Genomic DNA, 19,582 nt, shown 5'->3' with positions numbered 1-19,582 from the left:
TTCCCACAAATAGAGCTTTCTTTTGGTGGTATTTGATCACCTCTGCGGTTTTTCGTTTTTGCGCTATAAACAAAAATAGAGCGACAATTTTGAAAAAAATTCAATATTTTTTACTTGTTGCTATAATAAATATCCCCCAAAAATATATAAAAAAAACGATTTGTTTCCTCAGTTTAGGCCGATACGTATTCTACCTATTTTTGGAAAAAAAAAAAAAAAAATCGCAATAAGCGTTTATCGATTGGTTTTTTGCAAAATTTATAGCGTTTACAAAATAGGTCATAGTTTTATTGCATTTTTATGATTTTTTTTTTTTTACTACTAATGGCGACGATCAGCGATTTTTTTCGTGACTGCGACATTATGGCGGACACTTCGGACAATTTTGACACATTTTTGGGACCATTGTCATTTTCACAGCAAAAAATGCATTTAAAATTCATTGTTTACTGTGAAAATGACAGTTGCAGTTTGGGAGTTAACCACAAGGGGGCGCTGATCGGGTTATGTGTGACCTCATCTGTGTTCCTAACTGTAGGGGGGTGTGGCTGTAGGTGTGACGTCATCGATTGTGATTCCCTATATAAAAGGGAACACACGATCGAGGACGCCGCCACAGTGAAGAACGGGGAAGCTGTGTTTACACACAGCTCTCCCTGTTCTTCAGCTCCGGGGACCGATCGCGGGACTCCAGCGGCGATCGGGTCTGCGAGTCCCGCGGCCGTGGTCACGGAGCTTCGGATCGGGTCACGGGCCCGCGACCCACGGCTGGGCATTATACAATCACGTACAGGTACGTGATTGTGCCCAGCCGTGCCATTCTGCCGACGTATATCGGCGTTAGGCGGTCCTTAAGTGGTTAAAGTGGTTGTAAAGACACAAGGTTTTTTCATGAAGGTAAAAAACCTATGTGCGGCAGTCCCCCAAATACTTACCTGAGCCCCCTCTCTATCCAGCAATGTCCACAAGTCCCTCAGCTGCCCAGGACTCTCCCTCCTGATTGGCTGAGACACAGCAGCGGCGCCATTGGCTCCCGCTGCTGTCAATCAGTCACAATCACATCTGTGTGTCGTCCACCAGTGTGGTTTCTTTTTTTGGAAAGGGTCAGGGACATTTTTTTTTCCTGCAGCAGGTTGGTTCCGTAGACTTCAATGGAAATGCATCAAAAAAACACAGTGCTTGCATTTTCTTCAAAGCCGTGCTTTGCTTTTTGTCAGGAGCGAGCCCACAAGTGTGCCCCCAAAAGGAAGCAGCTTCCTATGCTGGCACATCGAAAAGAGTAGTGGAGCGCACCAGTGGGGGTCCCAGAAGAGGTATGGGGCCACATACAGCAGGCAAGTGTAACATGTTTATTATTTAAAAAAATATATATAGTTTACAACTGCTTTAACCTTTGCAATGAGACGAGGTGCTTTTAAAGAGCCATTTAACTTGATCCCAGCCCAGGTATTATATATATATATATATATATACACACACATACACATACATACACACACACATACACACATACACACACAGTTGCCCTTTTGTTTTTTGATCTAAATGGAGTTACCAAAGTCATCAATGTTCGCAGCTATAAAAGTTTTCAGGGTCAGTTCAGACCACCAAATGTGGTCCTTCCTTTGAAGTAATGTTTATCCAGCTCCCCCATTAAAAAGTCATCCTATTTTGGGGTCAGAGAAAAGGACGCGATACGTCATAAAGCTTAGTATGTTCATCAGTCTATTTGTTATTACACTATACATATTACTACGTCTTTCTTCAATAACCCTGGTTCTTTGGATGCACTACGTGGATCACTGATAGAGGTTTTGGCCAAGGAGAGATTTGCACAATGAAACATCATCTCCACGGAGCAAATATCTATTTATACTCAATGTGTAATTTTTTTAATAGGTTTAAAAAACAAGTTGAATGTTACAGATTAGTCATACAACATGTTTCATCGTATCGACTGTATATAACAAGTCCCTGTGGCTCCCCCCTTAGTCCCACCCAAGAACAGGAGCCATACGTCACTCCCTTTCATATAGAAGTGTGGATACATTGATGACATATATCCCTTAATTCCCATGCAGAAGTATACCCAAGGTCCCAATGCTTCTCCAGAAGCAGTAAGTGAGCAAGACCTCCTTTAACATTTTACTACGGAGGAACCCTTAAAGTCGTTTTCAGGTCTCAGGAACACCCGCTAAAAATTATTTCTCCAGCTCACAGAACATTAGCATGATCAGTAGGCTGCATAGAGTTACAAATAGAAGAAGAATAAGGAATGAGGTGTACATCTCTGTAGGCAGGAGATCGGCCTTTTTACTGCTCCCTCATCAAGGAGGAGCCTAGTTGAGAAAAGACTAGTCGCAGATATTACTTTGTTCCATTTTGTACGTTATTCAGTTTTGCCAGTAAGATACAGAATAACAAAATGTATAGATTTTTTTTTCTCACTTTAGTAACACTTTAAGCTTGTCCCACACAAGCATTAGTACATAATTCTGCTACACAAGGATGGGTGTCATATAAATATAATGTGATATTTGAAGCTCTCAGGAAAAAATGGTTTACAGACCAATAAAAGCAGAACTTTACTCTCTCAATCAACATTGACTATTTTTATGCTGCTACCGGTAGCATCAGTAAATAGATGGGAATGTACATCATATTTACTTGTTTTAAACTTTTTACATTTATTCAGTTACCGTATATACTCGAGTATAAGCCGAGTTTTTCAGCACATTTTTTTGTGCTGAAAATGCCCCCCTCGGCTTATACTCGAGTCACCTTTTTGCGCCTAATCTGCCGGATTTTGGAAATCCGGTACCGGTGCCGGCCGTAGCTCCCCATGACCCCAAACTTGGCACACATGTAGCTCTTCCTCTACAAGTGTGAAAAGTTGTTGTCCAGGTGACCTACGGCCAGGGAGCACCGATTTTCCAAAGTCGGGCACCCCTTCCAAAGACTCCCATGTTAAACAGTAATTTCTCCAGTAAATTTGGGGACCCGGTTTCCCGACCAGCTGTAGGTCCCCTGGACCCAAAACTTAGCACACAAGTAGCTCCAGTTCTCTTCTACAGGTCTGCAAAGTTTGCTGTCTGGGGGACCTAGGGCCAGGAAGCACCGATTTTTAAAAACCGGGCACCCCTTCTATATACTCCCATGTTAAACATAAGTCTAGTCATGGGCACAGTGAGGCATGAGCACAGTGAGACATGGGCACAGTGAGGCATGCAGATGGACACCCTAGGCTTATACTCAAGTCAATACGTTTTCCCATTTTTTGGTGGTAAAATTAGGTGCCTCGGCTTATACTCAAGTATATACGATACTTCCCGTTTTCTGGCCTAGGCAAATGATATCATACATCGCAGGAGTCTTCAGGAGGGGAGGGATTTTCTTAGCCAAGCACTACCTCCTGTTTGAGGGCAGATGAAATCCAACAGTAAATACTATGTGAATCATTTGTTTTTAATCAAGATGGTGACAGCCAGAAAGGACAGGGGGTGTTTTTCAAAGTTATTTCTCAGCAAAATAAAGCATAGAGACATGGATGATGGGGAAGTTTGCTTTAAATGTTAAAAAATGAATTCAATCGTTTTTGGTGCGCAGAAGAACTGTAGTTCAGTTTTAAAGAACTACTGCCCAAAGAGAATCTGGTCTATACAGAGATATGGGTACATTCACATGGATATTCTGGATATATCTAGGAATGACATGAAACGTAAGGCTGGGTGTCATAAATAAAATCTGATATTTGAAGTTTTTCATGGTTTACAGACCATTAAAGAAATATACTGCCCATAGAGATTCTGGGATATCTTGGATATCTCTAGAAATGACAGCAAATATAGGGATGGAGGTCATATAAATAAGATGTGATACTTGAAGGTCCTCTCGGAGAAACATGGATGACAGACCATTAAAGACTTATTGGCTATAGAGAATCTAGTCTACACAGAGATCTGGGAACAGTCACACGAATATCTGGGATATATCTAGGAATAATAGCAACTAATGGGACGAGTGTCCTCTAAGGGAAATATGGTTTACAGAACATTAAAAAAATAGACTATAAAGAATCTGGTCCACACTGAGAAACGTAGGTCTGGGAACAGTCACGGGGATATCTGAGATATATCTAGGAATAACATTAAATAAAGGGGTGGGTGTCATATCAATATAATGTGACATTAGAAGCTCCTCTTAGGGAAACATGATTTACAGACCATTAAAGAACTATTGACTATAGAGAATCTGGTCTACACTGAGAAACGTAGGTCTGGGACCAGTCACGGGGATATCTGGGATATATCTAGGACCGACAGCAGATATAATAGCAAACATAAAGCAGTAGGTGCAGAGTGGGAGTGACCAGTAATAGTAGCACAAATGGTTCACAGTAGCCATTAAAGAACAAACAGTAACAGCGGAATAGAGAACATCAAAGGGATCAGTAAATAACACTGACATTTCGACACAAATATGTTACTTATTTACATATTAACCTTCTATTTTCAGATGAAAGGCATAAACACATAAATCCCATTTCATTTAACGCTGCTAAAAAAAGACTAATAATATCCAACGTGATGCAGTGTAGTGTTGTAGAAAGGAAAACAGCACACGACACAATAAACAAACTTTAGCGAAGGATCCATTTTGTGCATACCAGTCTGTCATTTCAAAGAGTCAGGCGGACTCAGGAAGGAACGAGAACATGCGAGATCCCAGAGCAAGCAGAAATGATCGCTCTTTAACCTAATCACTAAAGAATCAGACTGTATATCTAGACAGGGGAGATCAGGGAATACAATCAGAATTGCTCTTCTGTCATTAGACATCGGTCACATTATCGAAACGTGAACCGCAAAACGCAGGAACATAGCAAACATCGGATTCTGAGAAATTCTTGTTTGTATTAGTTAAAGAAGAATAGAGAGCTGGTGAGGACCTAAGAAAAAAAAAAATCAGCTTGGTCCTCATAGTTATTGTTCCATAAGATATTTATAGCCTGAAGATCATGCTTTTCAAGTTACCTAAAAACCACAAACGGCCTGTCTGAATATTCCCATAAAACCACAACAGGTAAGCCAACGTGACAGCAGCAGAGACATTAGAGCTCAACTAGGGTTCTGTGGAACCTTAAAGCCCCCCCTTACAGACAACGTGGTGTCCTACTGTTGGCCCTAGAGCCATGGCATGCACCAGGAGATGGAAGTTCAATCAGCCGTAGCGCAAGGAACCCCCAGGAGTTCTTGGGGGTTCCTTGAGCTGCGGCTGATTGAACTTCCATCTTATGGTGCATGCCATGGCTCTGGGGCCTATGGTAGGACACCATGCTGTCTGCAAGGGGACCATTCTGTCTACCGTAGAATAAGGGGGGCCATTCTGACCACAGATTAAGGGAGCCATCCTGACCACCACGGTTAAGGGGGGGGGGGCCCTTTCTGACCACCACAGTTAAAGCGGAGCTCCACCCTAAAGTGGAACTCCCGCTGATCGGAACCCTCCCCCCCTCCGGTGTCACATTTGACACCTTTCAGGGGGAGGGGGGTGCAGATACCTGTCTAAAGACAGGTATTTGCACCCACTTTCGGCTACACAGTCTCGGGGAGACTGCAGGCATGACGTCACCTCCCGTCCCCCCCGTTGTGTTCTGGGAACACTCGGCTCCCAGTACACAGCAGGAGCCAATCGGCAGGGGGTAGCGCGACTCGCGCATGCGCCGTAGGGAACCAGGCAGTGAAGCCGGAGCGCTTGACTTCCTGGTTCCCTCACGAGGATGGCGGGGGGGGGGGGGGCAGCAGAGTGACGAGTGATTGCTTGTCCTCTGCGGACGGCGCTGGACTCCAGGACAGGTAAGTGTCCTAATATTAGAAGTCAGCAGCTGCAGTATTTGTAGCTGCTGGCATTTAATATTTTTTTTTCAGCGGACATCCGCTTTAAGGGGGGGCCCTTTCTGACCACCACGGTTAAGGGGGGGGGGCCTTTCTGACCACCACGGTTAAGGGGGGGCCCTTTCTGACCACCACGGTTAAGGGGGGCCCTTTCTGACCACCACGGTTAAGGGGGGGCCCTTTCTGACCACCACGGTTAAGGGGGGCGCCCTTTCTGACCACCACGGTCAAGGGGGGGCGCCCTTTCTGACCACCACGGTCAAGGGGGGGGCCCTTTCTGACCACCACGGTCAAGGGGGGGCCCCTTTCTGACCACCACGGTTAAGAGGGGCATTTTTCTCACTGTCCACCATTGTAAGGGGGGGGGGGGGCATTCTTTTTACAGACCACCAAAGTAAGGTGCACTTTTACCACTGACCCCTGTTAATTGTTTTTTTTGCAAGGGTAGCCTCTAGACCTGAAAATTATTTTGAGGGTTCCTCTGGAGTAAAAAGGTTGAGAAAAGCTGCATTAGACTATAAAGTACCCCAGAGGTGTCAATGATCACTGCAGCTTCTTCTTTAAAAACAAAATAAAAAACCTTAACAATGCAGGGGGCAAAATATAAGATAATATGTAAAGCAAATACACAGGATTTCCTACTAGTGTCTATTAATAAAATGAGCAAAAATTGAATAATTAGGGAGGTGGTGTGAAAGCGCAACAAGTACCCAACATCTTTTCAAGATTCTCCTCATCGGGTCAGTAGCACTTTGTCTTGAGATGTCATACGCACCCGGGCAACCGTTTTACTATATCATGTGACCTAAATTTAGAATCAGATCAACATATTACCGTAACTGATTTCCACATAGAAAACCAGAAAACAAACAGACGCAATCTTTCAAGAAGCAACCAAACAGAACAGGTTGCTCCTCACAAGTCGCCACCCTGAAAGCAGCGACAGCACACTGCTCGCTTGTCACCGTCCTAGTCCAACCATAACCTACGCACCATAGATAATGTATACAAGACGGGCTATTCTAGGCATCACAATAAAAAGAGTGACAGGACAGCCATAAAAACATTGGCAGGCTGATGTTTCCCATGAAATCCCTCATTAGGAGGCAGCTTGTGTGGAGAGCATTATTTAAAATGTGTAGTGAACACACCCCTACATAACAAGAAAGAGGAGGAGGAGGGGATGTTTTCGTTCTCTGGTTGAACGATGAGGACATTGTTGATCAAATGATTTGAATGTGAAGCATTAACAGGTGATGGGAGAGGAGGCACATGAACAGTGCATTATAAAGCATGGCAGGGGGGTGGCATGGGGTGATGCACAAATCAGAGGGCGAGTTGGGGAAAAGTGAATCCAAGATGGAATGGTCAGAGCAGGCTGCAGTGGAATAAGCAATGAGGACATTGTTGATCAAATAAATATTTTACTGTGAAGAGCTGACAGGTGATGGGAGAGAAGCCACATGCCCAATGTATTATGAAGCATGTCAGGGGGGTGGCATAGGTTGATCAGCAGATCAGGGAGAAATTTGGGATGGGTTGATCTAAGATTGAAATGGCCTGAGCAGGCAGCAGAGCAATGATCGATGAGAACATTGTGGAGAAAACATTTTGAATGTGAAGAATTGACAGGTGATGGGAAAGGAGGCACAAACACTGTGCACTACAAAGCAATTCAGGGGGGTAAATTTGGGAAGAGTGGATCCAGGATGGTCGAAGCAGGCAGCAAAACAATGAATGATGAGGACATTTTGAGAATATAAACATTTTATGTAAAGCACTGACAGGTGAGAGGAGAGGAGGCACATGCCCAGTGCATTATAAGGCAAGTTGGGGGGATTCCATGGGTTGATCAGTAGATGGAATGTGAGAAGAGCAGATCCAGGATGGTCAGTGCAGGCAGCAGAGGAATGAACGATGAGGACATTGCTGCTAAATACTTGAATGTGATCATAGGAGAGGAGGTACATGACGGGGGGGATTGCACGGGTCGATCAGTAGAAGCGAGGGGGGTGAATGTGGATCCAGGATGGTCGGTGCAGGCAGCAGAGGAATGAACGATGAGGGCATTGCTGTTAGATATTTGAATGTGATCATAGGAGAGGAGGTACATGACAGGGGGGATTGCACGGGTTGATGGGGGGGGTGAATGTGCATCCAGGATGGTCGGTGCAGGCAGCAAAGGAATAAAGGATGAGGACATTGTTGATAATATATTTGCATGTGAAGCATTGACAGGTGATAGGAGAGGAGGTACCTGTACAGTGCATTATAAAGGATGGCATGGGTTGATCAGTAGATAGGGGGGGTCTAAGAAGGTCGGTGCAGTCAGCAGAAGAATGAAGGATGAGGACATTGTTGATAATATATTTGAATGTGAAGCAATGACAGGCGATGGGAGAGGAGGTACATGCACAGTGTATTATAAGACATGTCGGGGGGGGGGGGGGGTGCATGGGCTGATCAGTAGATGGGGGGGGTGGATGGGGGGTCCAGGATGGTCAATGCCGGGAGCAGAATAATGAAGGATGAGAACATTATTGATAATATATTTGAATGTGCAACACCAACAGGTGATGGGAGAGGTGGTACTTGCACAGTGCATTATAAGGCATGAAGGGGGGATTGCATGGGCTGATCTGTAGATTTGGGGGGTTCAGGATGGTCGGTACAGGCAGCAGAGGAATGAAGGATGAGGACATTGTTGATAATAATTGTTGAATATAAAGCAATGACAGGTGATAGGAGAGGAGGTACTTGCACAGTGCATTATAAGGCATGTCGGGGGCATTGCATGGGCAGATTGGGGGTAAATGTGGGAAGAACGGATCTAGGATGGTCGGTGCAGGCAGCAGAGGAATGAAGGATGAGGACATTGTTGATCATATATTTGAATGTGAAGCACTGACAGGTTATGGGGGTGCATGCACAGTGAATTATAAGGCCTGTGGGGGGGATTGCATGGGTTGATCAGTAGATGGGGGGGGGGGGGGTGTCCAGGACGGTCGGTGCAGGCAGCAGAGGAATAAAAGATGAGGACATGTTGCTCATATATTTGAATGTGAAGCACTGACAGGTTATGGGGGTGCATTATAAGGCATGTCGGGGGGATTGCATGGTGGGGGGGGGGGTGTCCAGGATGGTCGGTGCAGGCAGCAGAGGAATAAAAGATGAGGACATGTTGATCATATATTTGATTGTGAAGCACTGACAGGTTATGGGGGTGCATTATAAGGGGGGGGATTGCATGGGTTGATCAGTAGATGGGGGGGGGGTGTCCAGGACGTCGGTGCAGGCAGCAGAGGAATAAAAGAGGAGGACATGTTGATCATATATTTGATTGTGAAGCACTGACAGGTTATGGGGGTGCATTATAAGGCCTGTGGGGGGGATTGCATGGGTTGATCAGTAGATGGGGGGGGGGGGGTGTCCAGGACGTCGGTGCAGGCAGCAGAGGAATGAAAGAGGAGGACATGTTGATCATATATTTGATTGTGAAGCACTGACAGGTTATGGGGGTGCATTATAAGGCATGTGGGGGGGATTGCATGGGTTGATCAGTATATGGGGGGGGGGGGTGTCCAGGACGGTCGGTGCAGGCAGCAGAGGAATAAAAGAGGAGGACATGTTGATCATAGATTTGAATGTGAAGCACTGACAGGTTATGGGGGTGCATTATAAGGCATGTCGGGGGGATTGCATGGGTTGATCAGTATATGGGGGGGGGGGGGGTGTCCAGGACGGTCGGTGCAGGCAGCAGAGGAATAAAAGAGGAGGACATGTTGATCATAGATTTGAATGTGAAGCACTGACAGGTTATGGGGGTGCATTATAAGGCATGTCGGGGGCATTGCATGGGCAGATTGGGGGTAAATGTGGGAAGAACGGATCTAGGATGGTCGGTGCAGGCAGCAGAGGAATGAAGGATGAGGACATTGTTGATCATATATTTGAATGTGAAGCACTGACAGGTTATGGGGGTGCATGCACAGTGAATTATAAGGCCTGTGGGGGGGATTGCATGGGTTGATCAGTAGATGGGGGGGGGGGGTGTCCAGGACGGTCGGTGCAGGCAGCAGAGGAATAAAAGATGAGGACATGTTGCTCATATATTTGAATGTGAAGCACTGACAGGTTATGGGGGTGCATTATAAGGCATGTCGGGGGGATTGCATGGTGGGGGGGGGGGTGTCCAGGATGGTCGGTGCAGGCAGCAGAGGAATAAAAGATGAGGACATGTTGATCATATATTTGATTGTGAAGCACTGACAGGTTATGGGGGTGCATTATAAGGGGGGGGATTGCATGGGTTGATCAGTAGATGGGGGGGGGGGGGGTCCAGGACAGTCAGTGCAGGCAGCAGAGGAATAAAAGAGGAGGACATGTTGATCATATATTTGATTGTGAAGCACTGACAGGTTATGGGGGTGCATTATAAGGCATGTCGGGGGGGGGGGGGGATTGCATGGGTTGATCAGTAGATGGGGGGGGGGTGTCCAGGACGTCGGTGCAGGCAGCAGAGGAATAAAAGAGGAGGACATGTTGATCATATATTTGATTGTGAAGCACTGACAGGTTATGGGGGTGCATTATAAGGCCTGTGGGGGGGATTGCATGGGTTGATCAGTAGATGGGGGGGGGGGGGGGTCCAGGACGTCGGTGCAGGCAGCAGAGGAATGAAAGAGGAGGACATGTTGATCATATATTTGATTGTGAAGCACTGACAGGTTATGGGGGTGCATTATAAGGCATGTGGGGGGGATTGCATGGGTTGATCAGTATATGGGGGGGGGGGGGGTCCAGGACGGTCGGTGCAGGCAGCAGAGGAATAAAAGAGGAGGACATGTTGATCATAGATTTGAATGTGAAGCACTGACAGGTTATGGGGGTGCATTATAAGGCATGTCGGGGGGATTGCATGGGTTGATCAGTAGATGGGGGGGGGGGGTGTTGTCCAGGACGGTCTGTGCAGGCAGCAGAGGAATAAAAGCGGACATGTTGATCATATATTTGATTGTGAAGCACTGACAGGTTATGGGGGTGCATTATAAGGCATGTCGGGGGGGATTGCATGGGTTGATCAGTATATGGGGGGGGGGGGGGTGTCCAGGACGGTCGGTGCAGGCAGCAGAGGAATAAAAGAGGAGGACATGTTGATCATAGATTTGAATGTGAAGCACTGACAGGTTATGGGGGTGCATTATAAGGCATGTCGGGGGGATTGCATGGGTTGATCAGTAGATGGGGGGGGGGGGGTGTTGTCCAGGACGGTCTGTGCAGGCAGCAGAGGAATAAAAGCGGACATGTTGATCATATATTTGAATGTGAAGCACTGACAGGTGATGGGAGAGGAGGCACATGCATTGTTGATCAGTAGATCGGGGTGTATATAGGATGGTCGGTGCAGGCAGCAGAGGAATGAAAAGAAGCCACCCTTACCTGGTTTGGGGTGCACAAGCGCCTCTTCTCTGTGCACTTGGGCGATGATACAGCTGCTTTCCATCTAACACTTGCACGGATCCAGTGCTGATCTCGCCTCTCCAGATCCGATGTACAGCCGATCCCTCTCCTCTCCCAGATCCCCGATCTTTTCCCTTCTCGCTCCGGGGAGACGGCAGTGGTCGCTGGGAAGAGAAGCACAGACATACACGTAGATCGGCGGCTCCCAGCCCCAAATCTCAGAATTGGTTCAACATGGAGAATCCAGACTAAAGAGAAGCAAAACAACAGAGGAAATGGGACATCGGCTGTTTCAAGGTCCCCCCAATACTATAGATAAACAACCTCCCTAGATCGGCCTCTTCTGCGCCCGGATCCTCATTAGAGCTGCACCCCGGGGCTTTAGCTTGGCCGGCAATTAAAAGCTGTGATCTTCAGAGGCGGGAAAATAAAAGATTTCGTGGAAATTAAGCTTTGTTTTCCTAGAGCAGGGCAGTGTGATGGGGGAGCCTTGAAACCGACGCGAGGCTGTGATTGGCTGGCAGCTCTGTGGGCAGTATAAAAAGGGAGGTATTTTACTATGCAGTGTTTATCTAACTACATTCCAGTGCATAAGCTGTGTGCATGGAAGGGGCTGGGTGCCTGTGAGCAGGCAATGTTAATGTGTGCACAAATACTGGCAGGCATCTTCCCTCCTCAGACAGACTAACTACCTACCTTTCTTCCTTCCTTCTACCCAGGAGGCACTGCTTTCCTCTCTATCTTCTCTCATGTTCATTCAATTACCTCACATTTGTTTTCCCTAAAACCCCACACCACTCCCTGTGACACAAACATATTCATTTCCATTCAAAACTATAGCTAAAGCTGGGTTCCACCTAACGCCGTATGAGCGTTTGTTTTCCTCAGGGGTCAAATTGACATTCGCATTCTCAAACGTATACATTTCTAACATCGAATGTGGTTTTTGTTTGGTAACATCTATGCGTTCCAAAATTCAATGATAAATGCAAGCAAAAACAACATTCAAACGTTCTGAGAATTTTCGCACAAATAGCTAGATTCAGGTAGAGTTAGGTCGGCGTATCAGTAGATACGCCGAGCTAACTCAGAATCTACGCCGACTTATGTTTAAGTGTATTCTCAAACAGAGATACGCTTAAACATATCTAAGATACGACGGCTTGCGCCGTCCTATCTTAGGTTGCAATATTTAGGCTGGCCGCTAGGTGGCGCTTCCATTGCGCTCGGCGTAGAATATGTAAATCAGTAGATACGCCTATTCAAGAACGTACGCCCGGCCGCCGCAGTACATTTACGCCGTTTCCGTGACGCATTATCAGGCCTAAAGTTATTCCATCAAATAGTTGGAATAGTAATGTTAAAGTATGGCCGCCGTTCCCGCTTCGAAATTTTTACATCGTTTGCGTAAGTCGTCCGCGAATAGGGATTTACGTTGTTTACATCCACGTCAAAATCAATAGGCCCGTGCGGCGAACTTAGCCGCAATGCACACTGGGAAATGTAGGCGCCCGGCGCATGCGCAGTTAAAAAAAAAACGTCAATCACGTCGGGTCAAGCCTCATTATCATAAAACACGCCCCCTCAGACAAATTTGAATTAGGCGCCCTTACGCCCACCCGCTTTAGTCTACGCCGCCGTAACTTAGCAGGCAAGTACTTTGAGAATCAAGTACTTACCTCGCTAACTTACGGCGGCGTAGCCTAAACACGCTAAGCTACGCCGCCGCAAAGTTGCGGACATCTCTCTGAATCTAGCCAAAATTTTCTTTCAAAATTCGACTAGTGTAAACCAGCGGTGGCTGGTGCTCCATTTTTTTTTGGGGGGGGGCGGCAAACAAACCGCCGGCCAGCCCTGCACTTACCCCATATAGGTCCCGAACGGCTACCACGTCTTCTCCTCCCAGCCCATCCGGTCTCAGGACCCGCTTCCTGTCCTGATTGGCTAGGATGAGAAGCATAAAGACAATAGCTAATGTTGATTCGCTATTGTCACAAGTGGGTAGGCTCTGGGTGCAGTGCTCTGCGCCCTGAGCCCATATTTTTTTAAGCCAATTAGAGCCTCCCGCTCTAATCATGTGCTTCGCAAAAAAAAATGAAAACGTTAGGCGCCCTGCATGGAGATTAGGGGCCTAGCGCATAGATAATAGGGGGACTGTGCCCCTTATGGATAGGCTGCCGATGTTGTAAACCCAGCTTTAGTGAGCATTGTGAATAGTAGGCGATGCCGCGGGCCACACAAAGTGTTTTCTGGAAGAGGTTGCGTTCCCCTATGTTATGAAGAGAGCGGTCTCTGGTAACCCCTTGGCGCCAGCCGCACGCAAATCTGCGGCCTCTCGGAAGGTGGGCCTTGACACTGATAGGGCAGTAAAGCCAGCTCTTCTGTACTGGACCTAGGTCCCATCAGTGCAAAAGGGGGGTCTAGGCACCTGCTGAACAGGGGGGCCAGCTGTTCTGTCCTATTTTAGACCTCTTATGCCTCCCCCTGCAGAGCTACAGCTATTACTCCTCTTCCTCCCTCTGGCTGCACTGCAAGGGAAGTGGTTCCAGCACATGTGCCCCTTTCTATCTGCTGTCTGGGCCCCCCATGTGTGCCCCTTTCCCCTGAAGCACTGCCAGCTACCCTCCTCTCCTCTCACAGTACAGCTGGCCCTCCTGTTCAGCAGACCCCCCTTTTGCACTCATGGGGCCCAGGCCCAGTACAGGAAGGCTGGTTATACTACCTTATCACCAGCCCTGGTGCTCAGTGCCAACTGCCAAGGCCCACCTGCTGAGAGGCCGCATATTTACATGCGTCTGGTGCCAAAGGGTTAATTGAAACCGCTCTCCTCATAACATAGAGCAGGGATATGCAATTAGCGGACCTCCAGCTGTTGCTGAACTACAAGTCCCATGAGGCATAGCAAGACTCTGACAGCCACAAGAATGACACCCAAAGGCAGAGGCATGATGGGAGTTGTAGTTTTGCAACAGCTGGAGGTCCGCTAATTGCATATCCCTGATCATAGAGGAACGCAACCTCTTTCATAAAACACTTTGTGTGGCCAGAAGCTACTTTGGGCACACAGGGGATGTTTCAGGATTGGGAGCAGGGGAAGGAGCCAGTATTTGTAATTGACTGGACCCTTCCTTTCCTAAACGAACACAGTGAGCGATTGGTAACAATCACGCCTGTGTCCATTCATCACTGAAGCATAGTAAACAATGTTTACTATGCTTCAGTTTGTGAATGAGCAGGAAGCCTCAGAGCACTTTCTATACATTCACCTGTGCAGCTGAGGCTGGGAGGGGGGGAAGCCCGTCAAGTAGGCTGTATGATGCCCTGTAATTTCAAACAGCTGCATAATTGCGTGAAGTAGTGTAAATACAGCTGTGCCAAGAGCGCGTGCCCTGTGTGATCCCCGCATAGTTACCAGTGGCTAACGGAAAGCCAATCAAGGCAGTCACATGATCATAAACCCCGCCTCCCGGGCATCCTAAACCTCTTTAAAGAGGTTAAAAAGAAATTCAAAAACAATGTGGTGTTTATTGTCTGAATACAAACACCATCGATAAAGGGGCATGTGGGGCACGAGTACACCTCAGGCACTGCCTGTCTGACATTGCCCCACTTGGTATTTTGGTGGCACCTCAGGGTCCACATACTGCTTATGGGATAGCGTGGCATCATGCATGATGGGAGGGATTAGAGGAACTTACCTCCACACTGCACATGAGACATGACACCGCTGAGTGAATGTCATTGATTGTGTGATTGGAGCTGTATTGTAATGTGGTGTATTTAGGCGCTGCATTGCATTACAGGGTAGAATGTACCCCAAATTAACTGCTTGCCGTCCACCCTATAGTTGTACTGCTACAGGATGGCAGCTGTGCGGCAGGTCATGTATATACGTGATCCCGCACTTCTGTGCAGGCCCGGATTTACTCCCTTTGCCACCCCAAGGCTGGGTCCCTCAATGCCGCCCCCCGCCTGCGCAGTACAGGGGGGACATTATCCACCGGGGGACTTTTTCGGCAACACACGAAGAAGGAGGGGGGGAGGGATTTGCTGCCGAATATGACATTGAGAGGCGGGGGGGGTGATATTGAGCATTGGGGGGTCTGACAAAATGACATTGAGAACCGGGGGGTGGGGGGGTTGCTGCTGCCGAAAATTACATTGAGAGCCATCTCACCTCCTCTTCCCTCTGTTTTCTCTCCTCTCACCATCCATGACATGACAGGGGGGAACTCCGGAAATGAAAGTGAAAGTGTCCTCTCCTCTAAGCCGCAGTGCCGCCCCTGCACCCACTGCCCTGAGGCCTGGCCTTGTTGGCCTTGTCTGGAATCCGGCCCTGCTTCTGTGTAGGAGGCACACGTGCGTACCACTGGCGGCTCGCTCCCGCTGTGGTTACACTCAATGTCCTCCGGCACCCACCGATCATCAGTCAGAGACACAGAACTGCGATCTGCCTATGTAAACAAGGCAGATCGCCATTCTGACAGGAGGGAAGGGATGGAGTTTGTGTCCCTGCAAAGCAGGGAATAAATTCCATCTCTTCCCCTAGTAAAAGCACCTCATACAGTTCACATAAACACTGGTTAGGCACACAGTTAACCCTTTAATCACCCCTAATGTTAACCCCCTCCCAGCCAGTGCGATTAGTACAGTGACAGTGCCTTTTTTTGGGGGTACAATGTTGCATGACCACGCAATTGTCAGCTAAAGTAAAGCAGTGCCGTATCGCAACAAGTGGCCTGGTCATGAAGGGGGTAAATCTTCCGGAGGTCAAGTGGTTAAGTATCTGTTTTTTTTTTTTACATATATTTTATATATAAAAGGTACCGTATTTATCGGCGTATAGCGCGCACTTTTTTGCCCTGAAAAACAGGGCAAAATCGTGGGTGCGCAATATACGCCGATACCCGCTTCCCGTGCTTTGTTCGAACCACTGCGCCGACATATACCGAGAGCAGTACAATCGGGTATAGTCGGGCAGGCTCGGCTCCTCTCCGAGCCCGCCCGACTAAACACGAGTGTACTCCGCTCTGTATATGTCGGCGCAGTGGTTCGAACAGAGCGCGGCAAGCGGAGATCGAGCGGGGATGGGCGCAGAAGGACGCCGGACCGGACGAGGCCGCGGATGGACGCGCTGGACAATGGGCAGGACGCGATGGACGACGGGCAAGACACCGACGAGGGGCATCCAAACTGTAAGTATTTTTTTTTTTTTGCAGGAATCTTCCTCAAATTCGGGGGTGCGCGCTATATGCCGGGGCGCGTTATAGCCCGATAAATACGGTATATTTTAAAAAAAATATGGCAATATGCTAAAATCTTGGCAACAAGGCAGGTTTAGACACTTTACTTCTGCTTGAATATTAACCACTTGCAGATTGCCCCATGTACATATATGGCAACGGGGCGGCCACTCTGCACCGGATAAATTACATGTAACTGATCTGGCATTTCCAGGTAGGGGCCATGCACATGCGCACGCCGCCCCATTAGTGCTGTGATTCAGTACAGCACAAGTCGGTCAGCAGGTCCCAGCCAATGCTTTTTGGCTGACGCCTGCTAATTGGCTTAGCAATTCACAGCACAGAGCCCTGTGTTTACTAACAACACAGGGTTCTGTACACAGAGCAGCGATGTGGCTGTTTTTTCAACCACATTGATTAGTAAAAGCAGCACATACTGCACACATTATATAGTGTTAGGCACACAGTTAACCCCTTGATTGGCCCTAGATGTTAACCCCTTCCCAGCCAGTGTCATTAGTACAGTGACAATGAATAGTATTATCACTGATCACTGTATTAGTGTCACTGGTGATGTCAGTGATTGGTACTTAGTCAGTCCCCTCCCCCTCAATGTCAGTAAGTGTCAGATTGCCCCTCCCCGCAGTCCCATTATAAATCGCTGATCACCTCCATTAGTAGTTTTTAAAAAAATGAAAAATTCCAGTTTATATATATTATCATTTGCAGACGCTACAACTTTCATGCAAACCAATCAATATACACCTATTGGGATTTTTTGTTTTTATCAAAAACATGTAGTAGAATACATTTTGGCCTAAATTGATGAAAACATGAGATTTTTATTTTATTGGATGTTTTTATAGCCGAAACTACACATTTTTGTTTTGTTTCAATTTCAAAATGTTTTGATTTTTCTGTTTATATAATAACAAATAAAAACCGCAGTGGTGATCAAATACCACCAAAAGAAAGCTATATTTGTGTGAAAAAAAATGACAAATTTAATCTGTGCACACTCATGCAACACTGTACACAAATTAAATTTGTAATTTTTTTTCACACAAATAGATCTTTCCTTTGGTGGTATTTGATCACAACAGTTAAAGCAGCGCAGTGCTGAATAGCAAAAAAAGCTCTGGTCATTAACAACTTTCTGCCGGCCGTACGACTTTGTACGGCCGCAGTGTGGATGCCAATTGCCGGGAGGCCGTCTATATACGGCCTCCAGCCACTGGGGGGCGCGCAACCGATGCCGACGGCGGCGCGCGCGTGCCTGTCACATCACTGAGCTGCCGATGCACATGCCTGGCGGCCGCGGTGTCTGCCGGGCACCCGTGATCGGCGGTTACACAGACAAGGATGTGGATCTGTGTGTGTAAACACACAGATCCATGTCCTGTCAGGGAGAGAGGAGACCGATCTGTGTCCCTTGTACATAGGGACACAGATCGGTCACCTCCCCCAGTCAGTCCCCTTCCCCCACAGTTAGAAACCATATGCAGGGTACACATTTAACCCCTTCCTCACCCCCTAGTGTTAACCCTTTCCCTGCCAGTCACATTTATACAGTAATTAGTGCATATTTATAGCACTGATCACTGTATAAATGTGAATGGTGCCAAAAATGTGTCAAAAGTGTCCGATGTGTCCGCCATAATGTCGCAGTCCCAATAAAAATTGCAGATCGCCGCCATTACTAGTAAAAAAATAATAATAAAAAATAATAATAATTCTGTCCCCTATTTTGTAGGCGCTATAACTTTTGCGCAAACCAGTCGCCTATTGCGAAAAAATATGCAAAAATATGTAGACGAATACGTATCGGCCTAGACTGAGAAAAATAAATGTTTTTTTTAAAAAAATGGGCTATTTATTATAGCAACAAGTAAAAAATATTGAATTTTTTAAAAAATTGTCGCTCTTTTTTTGTTTATAGCGCAAAAAAATAAAAACCGCAGAGGTGATCAAATACCACCAAAAGAAAGCTCTATTAGTGGGGAAAAAAAGGACGCCAATTTTGTTTGGGAGCCACGTCGCACGACCGTGCAATTGTCAGTTTAAGCGACGCAGTGCCGGAAGCTGTCATTTCACCTGGGCAGGAGGGGGGTATATGTGCCCAGTAAGCAAGTGGTTAAGGGGGGTAAAACCTTCCAGAGATCAAGTGGTTAAAAGGCACTACAGTGACATGGCATGGTACACAACACATGCAAATAAGTATAAGTATAATGACGAATAAATAAAATACAAACACACCATAAATTTGGTTCAAAGTGACTGAAAGGTCACTGTGCTTTATAATTTATTAATCATAAATATGAATTTAATAATTAAAGTGGTTCTAAAGCCAGGACATGTTTTACCTCAATGTATTCCTTGGATTAATGTAAAAAATGTCCTATTGGTTATATTGCCCTATCACCTCCCTAAATACTTACCCGAGTTCTATCTCAAAACAGCACTGTGCCCAAGTGCACCAGCGCTGCTCTCTCTTCCTCTCCTCAAAGGTCTAAATGAGAGCAGCTGTCAATTAAATCCTGGGGGCGGTTCTGAGCCAGGCGGGCCTGATTTCAGCCCGAATTTTGGGCTGAAATCGAACCTGAAATGTACCAAAAAAGGCATGTGCTTTTCCGGCACAACGCACCGGAACCCGCTGCGGAGATATGTGAATCGGCTCTATAGAGAGCCAGTCACATTCTCCTGCTATGCGAATTTAATGCAGGGAAAACCGCATTCAATTCGTATAAGTGTGAACCCGGCCTAAATGTTTTCTTCCACCACACCACTCTACAACTCCCCACAAGCTCATTGATTATAGGGTTGAGCCATTCAACAATGAAGGCACTTTGACCCACCCAGCTCTAAGGAAAGGGACTGCTGGATGCTTGGCAACTAAATGGGGAGTCAACATAATCAGTGAGTCAGGGTGGCTCCTTTGGGATTGGGTACAATGGCACGAGGTGACTGGGTGGACCCGGAACTCTA

General features: G+C 46.9%; 1 protein-coding gene across 1 annotated transcript in view; it reads right to left on the bottom strand.

Annotated features, from left to right (window-relative positions):
- CTDSP2 (CTD small phosphatase 2) overlaps positions 1-11,866 on the bottom strand; it is a 63,577-nt gene extending 51,711 nt beyond the window's left edge. The window contains exon 1 of the mRNA XM_040340858.1: positions 11,334-11,866. Coding sequence (XP_040196792.1) covers positions 11,334-11,397 — 64 coding nt within the window. The 5' untranslated portion in view covers positions 11,398-11,866. The remainder of the gene's footprint in view (positions 1-11,333) is intronic.
- Between the last annotated feature and the right edge of the window lie 7,716 nt (positions 11,867-19,582).

This window comes from Rana temporaria, chromosome 2, assembly GCF_905171775.1.
Source record: "Rana temporaria chromosome 2, aRanTem1.1, whole genome shotgun sequence".
Lineage (NCBI taxonomy): Eukaryota > Metazoa > Chordata > Amphibia > Anura > Ranidae > Rana > Rana temporaria.
This window is presented reverse-complemented; position numbering and strand designations above follow the sequence as displayed.